This window comes from Pholcus phalangioides, unplaced genomic scaffold (genome assembly GCF_987345545.1).
Source record: "Pholcus phalangioides strain wild (caught in Gottingen) unplaced genomic scaffold, Ppha-v1.0 ptg000015l_1, whole genome shotgun sequence".
Classification (NCBI taxonomy): Eukaryota; Metazoa; Arthropoda; class Arachnida; order Araneae; family Pholcidae; genus Pholcus; species Pholcus phalangioides.
In genome coordinates this window covers 76207648-76229153 of record NW_028301608.1, presented here as the reverse complement: position 1 = coordinate 76229153, position 21506 = coordinate 76207648, and the positions used below count along the sequence as shown (strand labels likewise).

The window sequence follows — 21506 nt, the reverse complement described above, 5'->3', positions numbered from 1 at the left end:
GTCAAATCACAATAATTTTCAAAAATATTTCTTCTTTAAATTAAGGGTAAATGTTTGATCTATATTTTCTGCCAGTTAACATCCATTAGAGACCGCAGCTACCGGTTTATCACTAGCTAAATTTATTCGGGCTCTGAATCCACGCATAAAAATTTTAATGGTTTTTCTGGTCACGTCGGAGAAATCATATTTTTCGGTTTCATCCTTAGCTTTGTACGATCCTCGTACGGAAATTCTCGCTTCCTCAGACATCAGAATGTAGGTAACATCACTATTGCTTCTGGTCTTAAAATAAAAAAAGTACCGAGACCGAAAAGAAGCATCACCCAATCTAGAATGCCCGATTTTGCTCTCTCTCCAATCCCGTCCTCCAAACTGAAACCCCAGGTTAGACGTCACGGTGTTGGTAATTTAAGCCCCGCCCATCATCTCATTCTTAGTTTAAATAGTGACGGTGTCAACGCCCTCTGGGAAAAAAAAAGAAAAGAAAAAAGATAAACGCAGGCTGTTTTCTTTTGGTGGAGGGGTATAGCGAAAAAGCACTCCTTCAGAGAAGATCCCGCTCTGCATCATCTCTGGATCGACGCAACATAAACCAAGGTAAGTTCGATCGACACCGTAACTACTCCCGTTTTGTAATGGGATAACGCATCCCTCGCGCAGAGTACTCGGGTATCCTCCACTTAATAAACCGAATCCATTTTAAGTTGGTGATTTTAAATTTCGTGAATTTCGGTGGAGTTGAATCGGATCTTGCTTAATTTTTTACTGGATTCGACTTTTTTCGTCATTGATAAAACTAAACAGAGATAGGGCGAATAGAAGACGACTCTAATATATTAGTGTCTTTAGATAACTCGCGCGGACGCCCGAAGATAAATACGTAATCGGGGCGTCGGAAGTGTTTTTGACCTGTGGATGCTCGACTTGATATTTATATCAGAGATCTTGATTTCCGAATTTCGGTTGTCCAGACAGGTGCTACAAAATACTGTGGGCGTTGTATGTGTGTGATGGATCCGAAAAATATAATCGAGTGTTTTTCGGAGAGGTTCACAGCGTATTCTCGACAAGACTAATTTGTTTCGCGAAATCTTCCGTTTTCTGCCGGTGCAATGCAATGACACAAAATGAAAAAAAAAATGAATGTATATATATATATATTCGTAAGTGTGTGAATCTATCTATGACTATGGCCATCAGTCTAGTTTTTAGACCATCGTTTTTGACCCACCTTATGTACCATTTTCGTTCAAATTTTGTTTTCACTTTTCGACAAATTTCGAATGGTTGTTTGTTCTTCTTCATAGATGATCCCAGCAGGGTCGATAAGCGTCAAATTTTCATTATTTAAAATTGTTTCTGGGTTTGAGAGTTCAAACTTCTTTGAAAATCGAATATCATAAATCGGATTTTTTTATAGACATGCCGTTACCGTTAATCGTTGCATTCGAAGAACCGAGCAACTAAGTTCTAATATTCTCTGTCACTGGCCATCCTTCAAGAGGGGAGTTCAACTGAGTTCACATCGAAGTGACTACTGAGTGTGTGAATTCTTTCAATGTTGGTGAATAGATTATAATAAATTCCCTTTCCCCATATAGAACAGAGTAAAATTGGGAAGGTCAGTGAATCAAATGGAGGAGCGGCGGAAAAGAATTTATTTATTTTTATTTTATTATTTATTCAATATTGCTTGGCCGAAGCCTATACAAGGGAATGCGGTGATGAAGTTTGACAGAAGAGACGGTTGATGTTACAAAAGAAATAGAAAACTGTTGTACAATCAATAAGGATACGTAAATTTCCCAAAAAAAAAATTTTCAATCAGAAATTTCGCATTTATTCAGAATAACGAATTGCAATTAAAAATTCCACTTTAGTTCACAAAAAAAAACTCGAACAAATGAAAAAGTTCAAATCAAAAATTTCGCATTAAAAAAAACCAGTCGCGTTACTGGAAAGTGTTAAAATACTTGGTTGAAATCTCTCTCTCTCTCTCTCTCTAACATTGCAGTTTATATACATAATGTATCTCTATTTTCTATTAATTTAACCTCATTTTTCAAATGCTTTTTATAGCATCATTTTCCGAAATTCCAAAAAGTTGCATATACAGTCGAGTACACTTATAACATAACCGGTGGATAAAGCACGGTTGTGAAATCCTTACAATTTGGCCAATTCACGTCTATACATTTTTACCTCTGCTATCATACCCTGCTTAAAACATACACTGTGAATATAACAAACCAAAAAAAAATAGGTGTAACCAAAAAAATAATCCAGATATAACATACTGCAAAAAAAGCCCAGAAAAATGTAGTCGAAAACAGCCTTTTATGGACGACATTCATTGCGTGCGGGTGACATCTTAGACCTAAATTTTTTCAATAAACGCGAAATTACATGGCTGGAATAGTTACACTTTCTAATCAACAGATAGCACTGAATATTATAATTGACAAACTTTAGCGTTACCTGTCGATAATAAATGCAACTATTTTGGCAATAAAATTTTTGACATTTAATAAAATCCTGTCTTTCTGTGCAGAACTATATGCTTTTCGAATTCTGGAATTTTTACTTGTTTTTATTACTTTGTGATCTTTTAATTGGTGGTGGTGATGAAAGAACAATTGTTGCAAATCAACTCAGTCACTGTTGAAAAGCTATGATAATTCGAGTGCATTATTGATTGGTGAATTCATGAACATCACAGAGTGGGACTTTTTTTTCTGAATTTTTAAATTGTGCAATACTGTGAACTTCAAAGGGAAAACCCATTAGCATAAACTCAAAGAAATCTCTCTCTCATTAGCATTTCAAAAAATATCTGCATGTTGTTGTATATCTCGTTTTCTAATAAATTTCCAAAGTTTCAGATACCAATCGAAAACTATGCACAGTTATGTTCCAGACTAAATAAGAAAGTTAATCTGGAGATATGTCTACTTGTGGAAAGCGGTATATTGTGTTGGTGCTCGAGTTCAGTAACGGAGACGGAGGATGACCAACAGTTTAAAATGAAGCGGGCGGATTTATTTTGAATAGATTCTAGTTTGTCTATATTGGAGCGAGTGTGGGGGTCCCAGATTTCACAGGCAAATGAGAGTATAGGAAGGAATAGGTTTAGAAGCAGAGATTTCTGATGTGACGGGCGGAGTTTTTCAAGGTTTTGACGAAGAAAAGAGTTTTTGGAGACACTTATGAGAGACTTAATCAACATGGAGGTTCCAACCGAAGTCGGCAGAAATAATTACACCCAGATATTTAAAATAGGAAACCTCATTGATTAGAGAATTATTGATAGAGTAAGAAGAATCAGAAGGAAATCTTTTGCGTGTAAGTTTCATAAAAACTGTTTTTGAAGAATTAAGGGGTAATTTGCCATTACGAGCACCATTCCGATATTATGTTGAGATTGTTTTGGAGAGACGCTTGGTCGGATTCATTGTGCACTGTTTGGTAGATAACGCAATCGTCTGCAAAGAGTCTGATATATCAATTGATGGAATTAGGAAGATAATTTATATAAATCAAAAATAATAATGGCGAGGGAACCAGGGGAGTGCCAGACTTGAAATGGAGAAATGGGAAGTTCTGGTTCTTAAAGGAGACAAACTGACTGCGGTTGGTACGAAAGGCTTCTATCTATTTAAGCAGTTGAACACATAGGCCAAGGTTTTGGAGTTTAAGTAGAAGTTTATTCTGGGGCACCCTACCAAAAGCTTTATCCAAGAAAATTATATCAGTTTGGGCGTTTTTGTCGATACTGCATGATAAGTCATGTATGAAAAGAGCTAATTGGGTAGTTACCGATAAAGATGATCGAAAACCGTGTTGATTAGGGAAAAAGAAGTTTATTGAATCAAGGTGTAAACGGATTTCCTTGGCAACTATGTGCTCAAAAGTTTGCAGCGTGTAGAAGTGATAGCGACTGGTCTAAAGGGGGGATTAAGGGGATTTGAAAGAGAACCTGTGATTTATATATGAATTGGGATAATTTTATTAATTCTCCAGTCAGAGGGCAAGTTATATGAGTTTAATATGACGTTAAAGATAATTATAAATTTCATCAGCGCAAAATTTAAGAATATGATTTGGAATCCCATCGGGGCCAGTGGAGTGGAGTTCCAATTTATTTTAAAGATTCAGAAGTCCTACTTTATTGAAGAACATAGGACTAGAGTTGAATAATGAATAGGAAAAGGAGTACTGAGAGAGAGTGGGGTCAAAGGAAAAACAGAAGAAAAAGCCCGATTAAATTCTGTGGCGATATCAAGGTGAGAAGTCAGGTCAGTTTTATCAATTTTAAGGGAAGAAGGGCCAGCTGATTTAGGGCGAAGAAAATTCCAACATTTTGAGGGTTTAATTTTAAGATATTGAGGCAAGGAATTAGTTAGGTAATTTGTTTTTTGGTGAGAGATGAGATCTTTAAGGTTAAGTGAGGAGACAGCTCTTATTTCTGAGATAAAGGGAGTTATTGAATTTGAGTTTAAAGACATTTCGGCAAATTTTCCTTTTTAAATGAATAATATCACGATTGATCCAGTGGTTAAAGAGACACTTTGAAGAGGTATTTTTGATGGGAACAGAGACTTTGCGTTTTTCGATAACAGCTTTGAGTTTACTCCAGAGAATATGAATATCATTTAAGGGAGATGCTGAAACGAAATCCGGGAAATGGGTGCGAAGGATATTTTGCACAGGGGAAAAAACGACCGTGTTAGTTGAGTTTTGCAGCGTTAGGAAGGGAGAGTGTGATGAAGTGAAAAATTTACAAAAGAGAGGAATTTTGTGATCGGAAATGCCATCAAAAACTGAAAAATCGGAAACCGGATTTTATTGGAATCAGCAATTAGGTCTAATGTAGAGCTAGAGTGGTTTGAGATTCTTGTTGGTTCTAGAATAGTTTGAACGAGATTAAACTTAAAGAAAAGAAAAAGAACTCTGTATTGATATAGTGTTTACCCGAGAAGGACTCCATTTTATGCCAGTCAATTCCGGGTAGGTTCCAGTCACCGGCTATGATTAAGAGGTGTGAATTATAAAATCTGTCTAAAATTGATTCCCATTCGACGAAACAGTGAAGATCTGGAGCAGGGGGTAAAATAAAGAGGAAAATATTGGAATAGGAGTACAGTTCGGGCAACGCCACTCGTCACCAACGATTTTAAGATTGGTGTCCAAAGGAATTTCAAGAAGAGGGATGGAGCCAAAGCGTATTAAAGCGTATTATTGATACGCTTTGGATGGAGCTATTAAAGACGAGGGCAACGCCCCCTCCATGGGTGTTTCTATTTTTACGAAACGCAAGGTAGTTAGGTAGTAAGAATTCGGAATTGCTGATATTACTATGTAAAAAGGTTTCAGTGACAGCAAGAAAATTGGGATTATGAACTAACAATATGGATTCGAAAGAATGAATTTTATTAGTAATGCTTCTTGTATTAGCAGTTCCGATTTTAAAGGGATTTTTTGAGGAGCTACAAGTGAATTTGAGGTGGCGAGGTTCGGGGCGAGGCCTAAAGGGGTGGTGGAGGAAGATTGAGGGAAGTCAGAGGGTAGGACTACAATGAGGTAGAGAAATCGGGAAAATATCATTAGTGTTGGGATCCCAAATATATTATGTTGTTGATAAGGGCAAAGTTATGAAAAAGTTTAACTTTCAAACCAGTATCGCGAAATTTTTGGGAAGCCCTCCAAATCTGTCCCCGCAGTCTGTGGGTCTCCGGTGAGAAATCCTCGGAGATGGAAATGCCACTATTTTTAATTTGAAGGCGCATTTAAGGATTTCGGTTTTGACTTTGAACTTATTAAATTTAATTATTGAGAGTTTACATCCGACATCTCTTTTAGAGCCAAGTCTGTGACAACGGTCAATATCGGAAGGAGAAATTTTTATTTCCAAAAGATCGGAGCAAATGAAATTGACATTTTGAGTTTCAAAATAAAATATTGAGAATAATTTTAAACAATTGAGATTGATGTTTTATTAAACAACTAGCTATAATACCCGGCGCTGCATGGGTTTTCTGTATATACTGGGAGCATCGAAGAATTGGCAAACCATTATAAAAAAGTAAACATTCCAAAAGTCATTGTTGAGGTCCTGGAACCATTAACAATTGTTGCTTTACAGTTTTTCGTCCATTTTGGGCATTTGCTCATACCTCACGAACTTTTAAAGTAGACTATCATTCACTAAAACCAACATATGTGCTTCATTATATTCCCAATGCATTGAATATTTTTTAAATATGACTAAAAAGTAGCAACAACGAGTTGCCACTCATTGAAGGACCTACTGGTCAAATCAATAAAATGTATTTATTTTATTTATTTACTAGCTATAATACCCGGCGCTGCCCGGGTTTTCTTCAATGAGGCTGTTAGAAACACGTGATATCTACCTCTTTCTTTGAGGGACATGCAAACCGTGTCTAAGTTAACCAATATGGCGACTTCCTGTGCGACTCATGAGCTAAACAAATCTAGATTTAAAGAAACATAGAAATTAATATATACTTTTTTTTCCTTTTTTAACGGGCGCTAGGTATTTCGATCCCCCCCCCCCCCCGTAAACTTCAAGTTATCTATTTCTGCCTGTTTCAGCTTTCAAAAATGCTTAATTAAAGCTGTGTAATTTTTTCAATGTACTTTTTACGGTCCCATAATTAATTTTAAAATATCCTTACCTACATGAATTGATGCAGTTGAATATCAAAAGACAATACGGAGACATTAATTTTCATGCTTGAGAAGATATAAATAAAAAGTTGAAATTAATGTTATATTGCCTGGATATATCCAACTCAAAAGTATATAGGTCCAGATAATTACTTCATATTTAATCTCCTGGGCTTCGTATATCTCAAGATTTTCAAAAATCGACAATACAATTTTTAAAATTATTGATGTGATAGAAAACCCCACCAAATTTCCGCATTTCTACAGTAAAATCGGCAATTTTAACACTGATTTCTATGAGGATCACCCTTTTCCTGACCCTCAAAGCGATGATGATGATGATTATGACGTCTATTCAAAACGCCTCATTACTGGGAGTATTGAAAATGTGGCCAACCATTATAAATGCATAAACTATTATACATAATTAACAGCATATACATAGCTAACAGGATTAGAGAAGTGACAAACCATTGTAAAGGCATGAAACACGTCTGAAACGTATTGCTAGGGAACCACGATAACCAAAGTAAACATTCCGAAAGTGATTTTTGAGGCCCAAGGACCATTGTTGCTTCACAGTTTTTTGCCCTGCTCTGACGATTTTTTAAAGTAGGCTATCGTTCAAGTCGGGTCGCGTTTGGTTGGCGACATAGGCAGTCCAAAATTTATTACTGTTTTCACCATTCTGGGATACTTTCTGCCAAAAAATGTTATTAAAGTTCATTTTACAGTGTTATCATTTTATGCAAAAGTGCTATGTTCGAACGTAGTTGGATACCTTCATTATCTTCGCTTGGTATGCCGAAAATTAGCGAAGAGGTTCGCCATTTCGTTGTACGTCGCCATCTGGGGGATGCTAATTTCGTTACGAGCTGTTGCCGGCTGTTAGGAGGCTGTCCTAAGGAACATCTTGTTCTAAGGTTAGGAAATATCTGTTCTCTGTTGCCTCTTAATCGCCCAAGAAGTGCGAGGTTGGTGGTTCGATTCCCCACAAAGGAATGTGACTTTTCTTTCCTGATTATCTTCACTTGCTATTCAGTCATTATACTTATTGCAGTTTAGAATGAACACTGTTTTAAGCTGTTACTGTGTGAACCATACATTCATCCCAACGTCTTTTTTTGAGATTAGCATATAAAAAATTAAATACATTCATTTCCATCCAATTTATCTTTTCGTAAAACACAGTATTAATTTGAATATCAATATTCTTTTGTCCTTTTAAACCCTGGTTTCCCAACCTTTTTTGTCCCACACACATCGCCCCCTTCTTCAGAAATTTTTTTCTCCCATCGCAGTCTAACCCATAAGATCCTATGTTACACCCGTAGCTTCTACCGCCGCCCTGGAACATTCCATCGTCCCCCAGGGGGCATCAACGCCCACGTTGGGAATCACTGTTTTAAACCGTGGTCCATCTGTGCGCAAATTCTGGCTCGTGGGCCAATATGAGAATATATATGCCGGGTATTCGGCATAACGGCTGAATAGGCCAGACATGGAATACCAACCTAACATTCGTCTTAACCCGAGTCCACACTTCCACGGCCCGGAATGAAACTTATTATTGATATTGTACAGAGTGTCCCACAATCGTCTGACGCTTTTCCAAATGGGAATAGCAAAAAAACGGTGACAGATATTAAAGTCATTCTTGCGGAATGTAAATGTGCGAAGTCAGGAATTTCAGATGCGCCATTCATGTTGCAAGGGATTGTAAAGTTATTATAATAAAAATAATTAACTGTTTATATGAAATTCCTGTGACCAAAAATCGAATTAGAAAGTTGTTGCCCTGCAATGTTCGCAGAGATATCTAAATCCAAATATCGGAGCAAAGTTAGGAAAGAACAAGAATAACTAACGGTCAACGCTTCTTTCCCAACTTTTCTCCGATTTTTAGATTCAGATATCTTTGCGAGGAAATTGTTTTTGTTGGTATCAGAAGAGACAGGGCAACATCTTTCTAATTGGACTTTTGGGCACAGGATATCCATATAAAAAGTTAATTTTTTTTAATTTTAATAACTATACAATGCCTTGAATGAGGCATCTGAAATTCCTGACTTTGCACGTTTATATTCCGCAAGAATGACTTCAATATCTTTCACCGTTTTCTTGCTGTCTCAGTTTCAAAACCATCAGACGATAGTGGGACAGTGAATTTTGTTTAAGTTAATCTGTAACATTTCGCCCCCCCCCCCCCGTTATAGTCATTAATTTGTTCTAAAATGCTGCAAATTATTTTTTCTTTATTGCACAACAACAAAAACAAGAAAATTGACACAAACCTAGACACTTTGTGGTTGAAACCGTCTTGCTCGGTGATTATGCACACATAATAACTAGCGGCTATGAATTTTTATAATTTATAATATATAACGTAACACATGCAACCAATGATGTTCGTTTTATTCGTGCGCAGCTGCACAATTATTTTATTAATATTATTTTAATGCTGTGGGTTTGCGTCACTGTGTTAAATTTTTCGACTTCGAAGCCAAAATCGAAATAGAAAAACTACAAAAAACCAACTTCGGTCGTCCAGAACGCATGGAGTTGTTATTGGAAATGGCTAGATTCATATACGTACGGGCCAAATTCCTACTGTCACCCCACTAATAAGTGCGGGACAAATAGATGTGAAAAGGGTGAACAGCTCGTTTTCTAAATTAAATCGTGAAACTGGCGAAAGAATTAGCTTCTAGATGAATTGGCAAATCTAACCATTCATTGGAGCTGCTTGTAACATTTTTTTTTCCTCCAGTGATTTGGTCACCGTTGTTTGCCGTAGGGTCCGGCCGGGCTATCTTCCCATTTTTTTTTCACAACCCCTCGTTGATTCGGGGAATAAAGACGAGACTCGTTATAAATGGATGGCCGCAAGGGATGTCTCGGTTACCGGGCCACATCCGCATTGCTAGGTTACACCATCGTATTCTTTCTTTTTTGGCTTGGTTTGTCTTCTTCCACATGACTGAACCGCATCAGCTGCTTGGTGGGGCAAATCGCATGCGCACTATTATTTCTCAACTCGTCTCAAGTCGACCGCGAGACAAAACAGAACTAAATGAAGGGACGCATTGCACACCTGTAACCTTAACGTTTGGCAACTTCTCCTGTAACACGTTACGTCGACTGCAAGTTCATCCAAAGTAGGTTATACCTTATTCCTGTTTCTTTTATTATTATTATATTCCAGTCATCTCCTCCACTTATTTCCCCTTTTAAAGAGTTTCACAGTTAGGAGCAAAACTCGAATTCCCCTCCCCACTGGAATTAACAAAATTTACTATCGAGAAGAATTCAGTAGTAATTTCGAATGCGTCCCTTGACTTTCATGTTGATGGAAACTAAAACGCAGAAAATCGAACAATTTTACTAAAAGTAGAGGAAAAGAACGACACTTCCATTTCCCGTTTTATAACGAATTTGAAAATTCACTCCCCTGGCTAAAGCAGTTTCAGTTCAAAAAAAAAATCATGCGCTCGATTTATCCTAAGCGTATAGAGAGAAGGGGCGGAATGTTTGTCTCTTTCTCCTGAAATGAGAAACATTTTTGTATCGTGCAAACATCGTTGTAACATGTTGAGCAACGGCTAAGGCTTAGCCCAGGGGTTGTCAATTTTGTGCCACTATCCAAATACTCATTTTGTCACTTTGTTTGAGAAAGAAATTTTTATAATTTTGAATACTAAAATACTGTTAACGGTTATCGTAAACCATCCACGTTTATCGATAAAAATTCATCTTATCTGCATTATATGTTGGGCATAAGTGCCGGAGCTTGCGTGAGGGGGGGGGGGCTCAGAGTACGCGAGCGCTACAATAAACTTCGTAAGAGGGAATGGGGCCCCAATATTTCATAAATATACAGTGCAATGCACCCCTTCTCTTACGAACGCCCTTGACTCTCATATGCACGAGAAGTCCAGTGACCCCCCTCCCAAAAAAAATGGTAACACTGTTTTCTCAAGATGAAAAACGAAAACAAATAGGAAAAAAAAAATTCACATTTTTAAGAGTAAACCGTACCAAATAGAGAAGTTCGGTAGACTACAAGACAACATACAGTATATGTACGTATAAATTTTATAATAATAAAAAGATGGCTTTTTCTATATGGGTTGGAACCTCTGAACGAACACTTTCTCATTCCCTAATTCTTCATATGAGTTTTCCTTAACAAAGCTACGGCTTATATAGCTTCGAGAGTTGGTTTTTTGCTGTTGTGGCTCATTCAAATCCACGCCCCCTCTAACATATTTGACAACTTTTTTTTTCTGACTTCGAGGGACAATAATTAGTTTTTAAAAGCAATTCTGTGTGTTCTTGTTCTCATTGGCTGTTTCGAAAAATATTTCCCCCCCCCCAGGATGATGCTTAACGCTTTAACAGTATTACATTATTATACAACTCAATTCAGAAAAATTCAAGCGATAAGTAAACGTGCAAATTTAACTTTTATTCAAATGATGGTTATTTTTATCAGACCTTGAACGTTCTGCGTTTTCCCGAAAACTTTCTCGGGTCATTTTTCTAAAAACGGTTAATTTAAAGGAAACTAGGGCAATTTTATTTATTTGTCAACTCACTTATTATACAACATTATACTTAAACAATATAACAACATTATACTTAAACAATATAACAACATTATACTTAAACAATATAACAACATTATACTTAAACAATATAACAACATTATACTTAAACAATATAACAACATTATACTTAAACAATATAACAACATTATACTTAAACAATATAACAACATTATACTTAAAGAATATAACAACATTATACTTAAACAATATAACAACATTATACTTAAACATTATAACAACATTATACTTAAACATTATAACAACATTATACTTAAACAATATAACAAAATTATACTTAAACAATATAACAACATTATACTTAAACAATATAACAACATTATACTTAAACAATATAACAACATTATACTTAAACATTATAACAACATTATACTTAAACAATATAACAAAATTATACTTAAACATTATAACAAAATTATACTTAAACATTATAACAAAATTATACTTTGTTTTCCTCTTTCCTTAGGCATCATCATGCTGCTCACGTGGTGCTCGTTAGTGTTTGTTTTGGCCGGTGTTTTTGCCGGTTCACCCCCGGCGTCGTCTTCTGGTACAAAAAGAGAAGATGGCAGCGGAAATTCTAACGCCGGATCCAATCAGCCAGTGTATTCACCTTCTGCTTCATCCAGTAGCTACAGTAGTTCCTCTTACGACGGATCAGACGCCAGCAGCAGTTACAAGGCACAACCCCAATCTCAGGGTAACCTCTATTATTATTACTACCCGGTTCAAGAGAAAGCCCAAGACAACGCCTACGCCAGTTCGTCCACGCACAACTATGCAACTGCTCCCGCAAATTCTAGCCCTTACGAAAACGCAGATTCTTCGTCGGGTGGCTACCATGCTGCTCAGGCAAGCGACGCCTACGTCTCTCAAGACGCCTCTTATGCGGGAGCTCTTAACCAACTCAGTCAGTATGGACTGGCTAATGGTTATTCTTTGGGAAGCGGCTCACTGACAGCGTCACAACTTGCCGCTTTGGGTTCCGGAGCTGCTTTCGGTGCATACGGAGCCGGTGGTGCAGGTCTGCCTGCAAATTATGCCGGTGCAGGAGTCCCGGGTAACTACGCGGCCGGTGCCTCTGGAGGGTTGGGAAGTTATCCCGCAGGAAGCGCAGCAGTCGCTAATTACGTGCCCCAAGGATCAAACTCGCTCGCTCAATACGCAGCCCAGCTGACCGGCTACGGAGCTGGGGGACAGTATGGTGGAAACACCGGCTACGGAGTGACTGCCCAAGGGTATGGAGCACCAACGAGAAGGTACGGTCTAGGAAGTCTCATCATGCCAATGCTTGCGTTAGCCGGACTTACCATGCTGATTCCTACAGTCACCAGCAATTTGGGGAGCAGAAACAAGAGATCCACTGATAGCCTGAAGAGTCCTCTCGGAATGATAGGAGAATACAAGGACAAGCTAGAGCGATATTACTCGCTTTACCGCACTGCAGTTGAACGAGAGGAATGCATGAACAGGATCATTTGCGAATTCGGGAACGCCGTCAGTGACGTCAAAGGAAAAGGAGCCGTTGTTCTGTGAGTATATTCAGCATTATTCATATAGCTACACTAGTGTTTCCCAAAGTGAGCAATGTCACCCCCTGGGGGACGATGGAATGGTACTTGGGGCGATAGAAGCTACGGCTATAACATAGGATCCTATGGGTTCGCTTGAGTTGGGGGACGATGAGAGAAAAAAAATTCTGAAGAAGGGGGCGATGGAACAAAAATTTTGGGAAACTATGATATAGAAATAGAAAATCGAACTATGATATACACTCACGAAATTTTCTTTTCCCCGTGATTATAGAACGCTGTAACCTCGGCTGCTAAAAATAAAAATGCTGGTATTATAAAAGTCCAAAATATGATTGAAAAATCGAGTAACAGAAATTACCCGATCGGGAACACAGCCGAACGAATCCTCGTCTTACGTAGGTCAAGTGCAGTGGATCAGCGAAACAATCTTCTCAGTAGAGGCCGCCGTTCTAGTGGGTCAAGTTTATCTTGTTCAAGTTCAGCAGGAAGAAAATCGCACGAAATGTCAAACTTTTTTCGCTGGAGGCAAAAGAAGTTTGTATTTCCGCTCCAAAAAAAAAAGTAACAAATCATGACGAAGTCGTAAAGCCTTTTATGATGAAATTTGACAATTTTTTTTATCGTTCGTCAATGCATCGTTATTTCCCTCGCATTGCTTGTAGGAAATTACGATGATATGCGATGAATGCCACCGACTATACGTGACAATAAAAGAAAATCTGAATTTCTTGGTGCGAATTATCTGCAGCATTTTCTCTCTGTGAGGAATAAAAATAAATATTTTTAAAAAGAATTCATTAATCACAAGAATCAACATTTTTTATAATAAAAATCGTGGCCAACAATCCCTCCCGAGACGGATGCGGGAGCAAATCTCCAATCCGCCTTTTAATTTCTAAATGATGAAAGTACCGTATATACTCGTATATAAGCCGACTCTCTCCCCCCCCCCCCTTCAGGACCTCCAAAACCGCAATAAATTTAAAACCCGTGTACAAGCCGACCCCAAAAAATCCGTGCATTTCAGAGAAAAAAATTCTTATATTTTCATGCAAAATGAATAGCTTAAGCGGAAATTTACAATAGAAAATGATTCAAACTTTTTAATTCGTTTCTTCTGAGTCTCCAAGCTCATCGTAATCCATCAGATCATCATAAAGGGTGCGGCATCTTTGTTTTCATCTTCATCTGGGCTGTCATCGCCATTGTCACTTTGAAAGAGGATATCATCTTCAGTTCCGTCCATCGCATTGCTGATGCAACACTTTTTAAAGGATCGGATGATAATTTCGGTGGAAACAGAATTCCACGCCTCATGTACCCATTGACACACTAAGCCAATGTCAGGTTTCTTCAAGGCACCACTTTTTGTAGTTTCTTTATCATCGGAACTCATCGATTCAATACACAAATTCCTCAAATAGTGTTTGAGGCTCGTTGATGCTCACCTCTAAAGGCTGTACAATCAACGTTAGCTACCACCAGCCAATGATGTTTTCGATTTCTTTGTCTCGGCTTTGACATTATCAGTTCTGTGGGGTTTGAACGTATCCCATAGGGGTCATTCAAGTATTACGTCAGCATCAAGGGGGGGGGGGGTTCGGATTTGCTGACTTTTGATGACAAGGGGGGAGGGGTTTGAAGGTTGCTTACGTCATCAACCACCCTTTTTGAAGATATGAAATATTCTAAGCTGCTGACGAAATTTTGCTGACAAGGGGGGGAGGGGGTCAAAAATGGCTAAAAATCTGCTTACGTAATACTTGAACGGCCCTATACCAATAATGCCGGTTTCTCAAACACTGCTACAAAAATAACTACTGATTGCAGGGGTCGATATTTTCTCATCAAAAACTGACCCGAGTATAAGCAGACACCCCCCGCCCCCACCCCACTTGGAGAACGAATTTTCCACAAAAAAACTCGGCTTATACACGATTTTTATCTACGGAAATGCATCCCATATCGATCAAAATAACCCAACTCAACCAATTTTCACATGAATATCCAATTTCTCATTTTTGGAAACTGGAAATAAAAAAAAAAACACGAACTTGTATAGAATTTCCGAATTATAAAAAATTTATAAGATTGAAAATAGGTTTATTTTCGCTGAAAGAAAAATTTAAAAAGCTCACTCTAAGAGTCAATTCCCAATATGAGTCACAAATCCAATAGGGGGTCAGATTGACCCCCATATTGGGAATGTGAAGAAAGCATAGCAGTAATAATATTGCATTCAATCAGAAGCGTATGGAGGGAGGAGTATAGGAAACTGCGTCACCCCCACCCCCCATCTTTCCCCTAAGACCACAAAAAATTTAAAATATTTTGGCAAAAAAAAAATTAAATAACTTTGTAAAAAAAAACCCCTTTCTTTACTGTTCAAATCAACAATTCATGTTTGATAAATTAAATTGCTTCTTGAAGCTTAGTGACAAAATTTCTCTGGAAAATAATAATTGCTGTAGTCCTCTTCTCTGGAACTCTCCAATCCAGTAGTGTGTGCCCTTCCCCCGCAAAGGTAGTTCCTGCTCTCAATGAAAAACTTGAGGCTTGGTTTTACAAACTGTATTATGAAATGACACGTGTTCAATCATCTGTTCCATTCGCCGAAATACCATGATTTCCTGTTCGGATTAATTGGCTTTTCGGATTAAATAACGTGAAGCAGGGGTGGCCAACTTCTCTCTGTTCGAGGGCCGACAATGGTCTGACACAATGTAGCGGGCCGCACCAGGGACAAAACTCCGGTATATAAGCCACATCATGTACACACAAGGGGGGAGAACTCCGACATATAAGCCGCACCCAGTACGGTGGCTTGCTATGACATCATGGGGCCACGCACATTTTAACGGGAGTTAACTAATTAACTAAAAACTCTACATTTAATTAAATGCTATTTATAAATTATTACTAATGAATTATTGTTAAGAAAAAAAGTTTTTCATCTTTCTTTTCTTTGAGCAAATTATGAATGTTAATGCTTTAACCAGAATGATCATGAATGTTACTTCATGAAGCGTTTGAAGTTTATCGAACAAAAAAATAATTTGATATTTTGAAATTGGTTTTTCTGAATTTCGTGTGCGATGCTTTTTTAGTTTGCTTTTTTTTCCTGCTAGATAAATACTTGACTGAATACCAATAGACTGCAGCACATTAGTGTTTTGAATTTTTATGATAAACTTGAAAGGAACATTTCTGAGGAAAATTTTGCTCGTTGAGCTTACAATCGTTGACCTCCGATGATTGCGCAAGAAAATCTGCTACTGCTACTTCCATAACAGGCACAGCAGAAGTTTTTGAAATCAATCATGTGACCTGTGTGTTTGAAGAGGTTTTGTGTTTGTGTGTTAAAAAGACAAATTGTTATTTTCAAATTATAGGAAATAATTTTTTTTTTACATTAACCACAATTTCGTCAATCGAAACCAATATCAAAAATATAATAGTTTTTCATCTTACCGCGGGCCGCACAAAATCATCTCGGGGGCCGCATCCGGCCCGTGAGCCTGCTGTTGGCCACCCTGCCGTAAAAGGGTTATTATGTAGCCATAAGTACCCTTTGGAGTTTGAACTTTTTTTTTTGGAATTTCTAGACTGTTCTGTATTTTCGGGCATGTAAACACTGAATGTGAAGATTTAGCTGCTAAATTCATATGTTGAGCAACGATATGTTTCCAAGTATCGTATTTATTTAGGTTACGAAAACTGCAAATGCCATTTGTGCAATATCAAAAGACACAGCATTGAAAAAAATTTTACGGACTGAAGTGAATTTTAATTGCATAAACATTCGTTTGAAACGAATGTTGAAGGAGGACGTCTGTTAGTCTTTCAAGCCAAACATTGTTTTACTTTGGGGGGGGGGGGAACGTGAAGTTTTAAATTTTCGACAAATACATCTGAGAACTGTTGATCATAAGAGTACCTGTGGGACCCGACGTATGTGCTATCAAGGGAGTGCAGCAGTCAGGTGAGGGAGTACGACTTGCGGCCAAGACTGAGAGGAGTTACTGACGTCACATACGCGTCCTCGCCAGAATGCAGCAGTCGGGCGAGGACACACAACTTGTGGCCTAGACCAGTGGTTCTCAACCTGGGGCCATATGGCCCCCCTGTGGTCCTGAGATATTCCAGGGGGGCCACGGGAGAAAATCAGAAGAAAGGTGATCCACGACAGGTGGTGAAGGGAGTCAGAGAACTGTGAAGAGAAAAAAGCTTTAAAAGTGAAACGTGGTTGAAAAATATTACTACTTTCAGAATTCATCAGATCCATCCATAGAAATAGGGTCATCTTAACCCTTGGGTCTGTGGGCATGACCCGGGTCTTCATATCTATAATGGAGGGATGGGGACTGCACTATATGGAATCTGATACTATGATTTTCATATGTAAGCTGTTACTTCCAGCTAAGTATTTAGGGCAGCCAGAGCAATGGTTTGTGTGTTAGGGATGTCGATTTATCGTGCATGTTTGTTGAATCGTACCGTATTTTACACAGACCGTTTTTTAACATATAATTTGACTCCTGGGGGAGAGATGATAATCTGCCATTTGAGTCCGTGCTTAGCCAGGATTCCAGAAATTGATCCGATTTATTAAAAATTCATTCATAATAAAAATATAGAAAGTATCTCAATCGTGGGGGGGGGGCACGAGAAAAAATGTGATCCATAGGGGGCCATGAGCTGAAAAAGGTTAAGAAACACTGGCCTAGACGACGGCGGACGTATGAAGGCCCGATGCCGACCATCGAACTGATATGTGGAAGCGGGACAATATAAAAACATGGATGACTGTGATTAGCTGATTCACTGCAATTCCAAAATTTATATTCCAAGGTTATTGACAATCATTCGATTAACTGACGAGTGCTAGATTCTTTATGGGATGGACGCCATCATCTTATAATCTTGTTAGTAATTTTGATTGCCCATTGGATTTGTTGTTTAGATTTTAATTATCTGTTGTATGATTTCAGATTTACGATCGTTTGTATATATTTTTTATTTTTTGTTGCCTTCGTCTGGCAACAATGTTTTGTTGTTTGTAATAAAACTTTCCGGATACACCCCATCTTTCGGGAACGCTTCGATATCTCTCTGAGATGGGAAGCGGGGTGTGTCCGGTCTTCAAAGGTCAAAGTACCTGTGGGATGAAATGTTTTATTGGGGGCTATTAATTAAAGTATTACGTCAGCAGATTTTTAGCAATTTTTTTACCCCTTCAATTCTCCCTTTATCAGCAAAACTTCTAATCTCCCCCACTCTTGTCCGCAAAACTTCGTCAGCACTGCCCCTCCCCAACGCATATTGGGATCAAAGGCGAACGCGGGAGTGGGAGGAGCATAGGGGAAGTTGCTTCGCTCCACATTACCAAAAATTTATTTTTGATCGTCTTGGGATTGTATTTTGATCAAAAAAATATTTTAAAAAACTAAAATATCGGAAGAAAATATCTTTATATATGTTAATCTAATCAATCTGTTAATTTCAACGCTATTTGAAGGCTTGTAACTCAAAATTTCTCTTTATGAAATTCCTTGCGCCACCCCACCCCATCTTTTTGCGTCCCCCCTCCAAAGGTCGATTTGGCGTACACCCCTGATTGAGATTGCCCTTCGAGAATATGCATAGTTAGTCTGACCATCGCTGAACTTTGCTATGTAAGCACGGGAATTATTTTTCACATGATCACAGACTGAAAACACTATAGTTTTAGGTAGTAATTGCAGGTTTGAGCATCAATTAATGGAGTGATATAGATCGTCGTTGCTAGTAGGTTCGAAGTACCGAACGAGCATAAGTTCTCGTCATCATCCAGAGATGTTAATTAATGGCAAGATGGTTGCTTTAAAAACAACCATTTGAGTAATTGGAAGTAATTTTTTTATTTATTTAGCTGTCGATGTGATGATGGAATTATTTCGGATGTGTCTGATCTTGACTAGCCAATTATTACTCATTTTTCCCAAGCACTAGGTAGGCCCATACTTCACGTGTTCAAGTTTTTTTGTAATAGTAAATAGTTAGAATAGACTTTTTCTTCTTTTTTATATCCCACCTATGCACAAATCAGTTGTGACCACAGTCTTCCACCACAGAAGAAAATTATTTTCCACGAGCAATGGTTCCCTTTCTTGTCTTGTGTGTGTGTTATATATATAGCTGATACCCGGCGACGTTGCCCGCCCCGTAAAAAATGTATATATGTATAGGTTATTAATTATTTCTTAATCAAAAAACTTGATTATTAAGACTTGGTTTTTAAATATTTTAATTAAAATCTTCAGGCAATCGCTTGTGGATACACAATATTTTTTCTTTTTCCATCTGGTGTGTAGATATACAAATTTTTGCTATTACCAGCACGCGAACAGGCGACGAAAAGGTGTCCGTGTGAAAAACAGGGCTCAAATAAGTTGATACCTGCCATTGCTAACGACTGGCCTTGCGCTTTGTTGATTGTCATGGCAAAAGCTAAACGAATCGGGAACTGTAATCGCTTCGAAGCGAATGGCATTTCTTCAGTTATAATTAGGATACGTGGAATGAAGACTTCTTTTTCTTTGTCACATCCAGTTAGAATCGTTGCTTCAATGATGCAATTGTGCAATTTCTTCACGCAGAGTCTGGTGCCATTGCAGAGTCTCGGTGTGTCCAAATTTCTTAAAAGCATTATAGGTGCTCCGACTTTGAGGGTCAAATTGTGTGGTGGCACACCCGGAATATCCAAAGGAGTTCAGAAATTCTGCAGGATACAGAACTAAATGTCTGTGCCGTGTCTGTGACAGTGTCAACCGATTTGTAAGATGTGGAGTCTCCTGGAATAATTTTTAGGATTTTTTCGTTGATCTTGTTCACACTGTCATTTTTCGGTGCCAGAATCGCTTTCAGAAAGCCACTCTTGGTTTTGGTCATTTTGTTGAATGTTTGGGAAGACTTTGTCTGCAAGTTCTTGAACTGAGTTTAACAACTGGCAAAATCCATTTGGGAACGTAATCGGTCCAGTGCTTGGGTCTACTGGTTGGTCAACTGATGTGAAAATGATAGCAGTGCTGAGTCGTTTTGCAGTTGAACTCGCATGTTGGTGGATAATGATAATTTTTTAACTTCGTGCCAGAGTGTTGATGATTTGAGGCAAGCATTGAGTTCATCAGCTGGCGTTGAACATTTTTATTCCCCGATTTGTCAGCGTAGTTGTTGTTCTCTGTTGTTAGCGACGTCATACGTCCAGCTTGTGCAGCGAATATTATTCAAACGCCTTTTACGCATTTTTTAAATTGAAACTATACCTCTACGATGGGTGGTTGATGAGATAAAGGCCGCATTATCACTTACAGGATTACAGGACAACCTGTATATATCAAGGAAACAGTTATTTTCCGGATATTATGCTGAGGTGAGCTCGGAAAGAAAAGTCATCACGTCTCCGCCGGGACTCGAACCCAGGCCCTCTTGCATACCGGGCAAGCATGCTACCATCTACACCACTGGAGACACATGAATCTGCCTTCCTAATTTCACGCACTGTGTCGTGAGGCGCTGAAGTAGAGGCATTAGTAGCCTCTCTAAACCTGTATATAGGCTAGCAGAAATACCCGACGCTTCCCGGGTTTTCTGCAATTAAATTGGAAAAGTGACAAACCGTTATAAAGGAATAAACTGTTATAACAACAGAATTAAAGGTGTGACAAACCATTGTAAAGGCATATACTCACGTCTGAAACGCATTGTTGGGAACCACGGTAACCAAAGTAAACGTTCCGAAAGTGATTGTTGAGGCCCCAAAACCATTGTTGCCCGGCAGTTTTTCGCCCATTTCGGGCATTTGCCCAGCTCTGACGAACTTTTAAAGTAGCCAAATGTATCGTTTGGAAATGTTTTCTCTGAAAATGAAACCAAACAAAAATATAGACGGTTTTCAGATATTATCTCACTATATTCTAACCTCTGGACTAAAACACAACAGTGTAAATGTAATAAAAAAATGAGTGGATGAGTTATGATATATGTGGATCACCTCAGGACTCTCCCAAGCTAGAGCGCCGTTTACTACCAGAATGCGCGTGAACTAAGACACATGATTTTTTAATCTCGGTTATTTCTCCCGATTTTGACATATGTATCACTGAATCCTGGCCTATCGATAGCATATCAAATGAAGAATTACTTGACAATAGATATACGGTCTATAGACGTGACCGCCAATCTTCTACATCTACGAGTGGTGGTTTTGTTCTAATTTCTGTTAAAATTTTAATTTCCAACAGATGTTCGAATATTGAAACTTCAAATGAAGATATTTGGGTCGTTGTTAAACTTTACCTTTCTTCTGTGTGCACATGTGCACCCCCTCCCCTTTCATATAGATATGCGTTATATAATGAGTTTTATAACTCCGTTGATGTTTTATATCACTCTATATCTAATTTTTTAATCATGGGTGATTTTAATTTGCCTTCAATTGACTGGATATCTAGTGATCCCACTAGCAATGCTACAATTAGAGCAGTTGAATTTGTAAACTTTGTTCAAAGCTACGCGTTTTCTCAAATTAACAAAGTTGTGAATTTCTATGATAAAATTCTTGATAATTGCCTTCGATGTAGTCTTTATAATTCTCCTAGTGCTCTTGTTC

At 38.2% G+C, this 21506-nt stretch overlaps 1 protein-coding gene across 1 annotated transcript in view; it reads left to right on the top strand.

Annotated features, from left to right (window-relative positions):
- Positions 1 to 470: 470 nt before the first annotated feature.
- LOC149076709 (uncharacterized) overlaps positions 471 to 21506 on the top strand; it is a 34801-nt gene continuing 13765 nt past the window's right edge. Inside the window, exons 1-2 of the mRNA XM_089244333.1 lie at positions 471 to 600; positions 11788 to 12853. Of these exons, the coding sequence (XP_089100459.1) occupies positions 11796 to 12853 (1058 nt within the window). The 5' untranslated portion in view covers positions 471 to 600; positions 11788 to 11795. The remainder of the gene's footprint in view (positions 601 to 11787; positions 12854 to 21506) is intronic.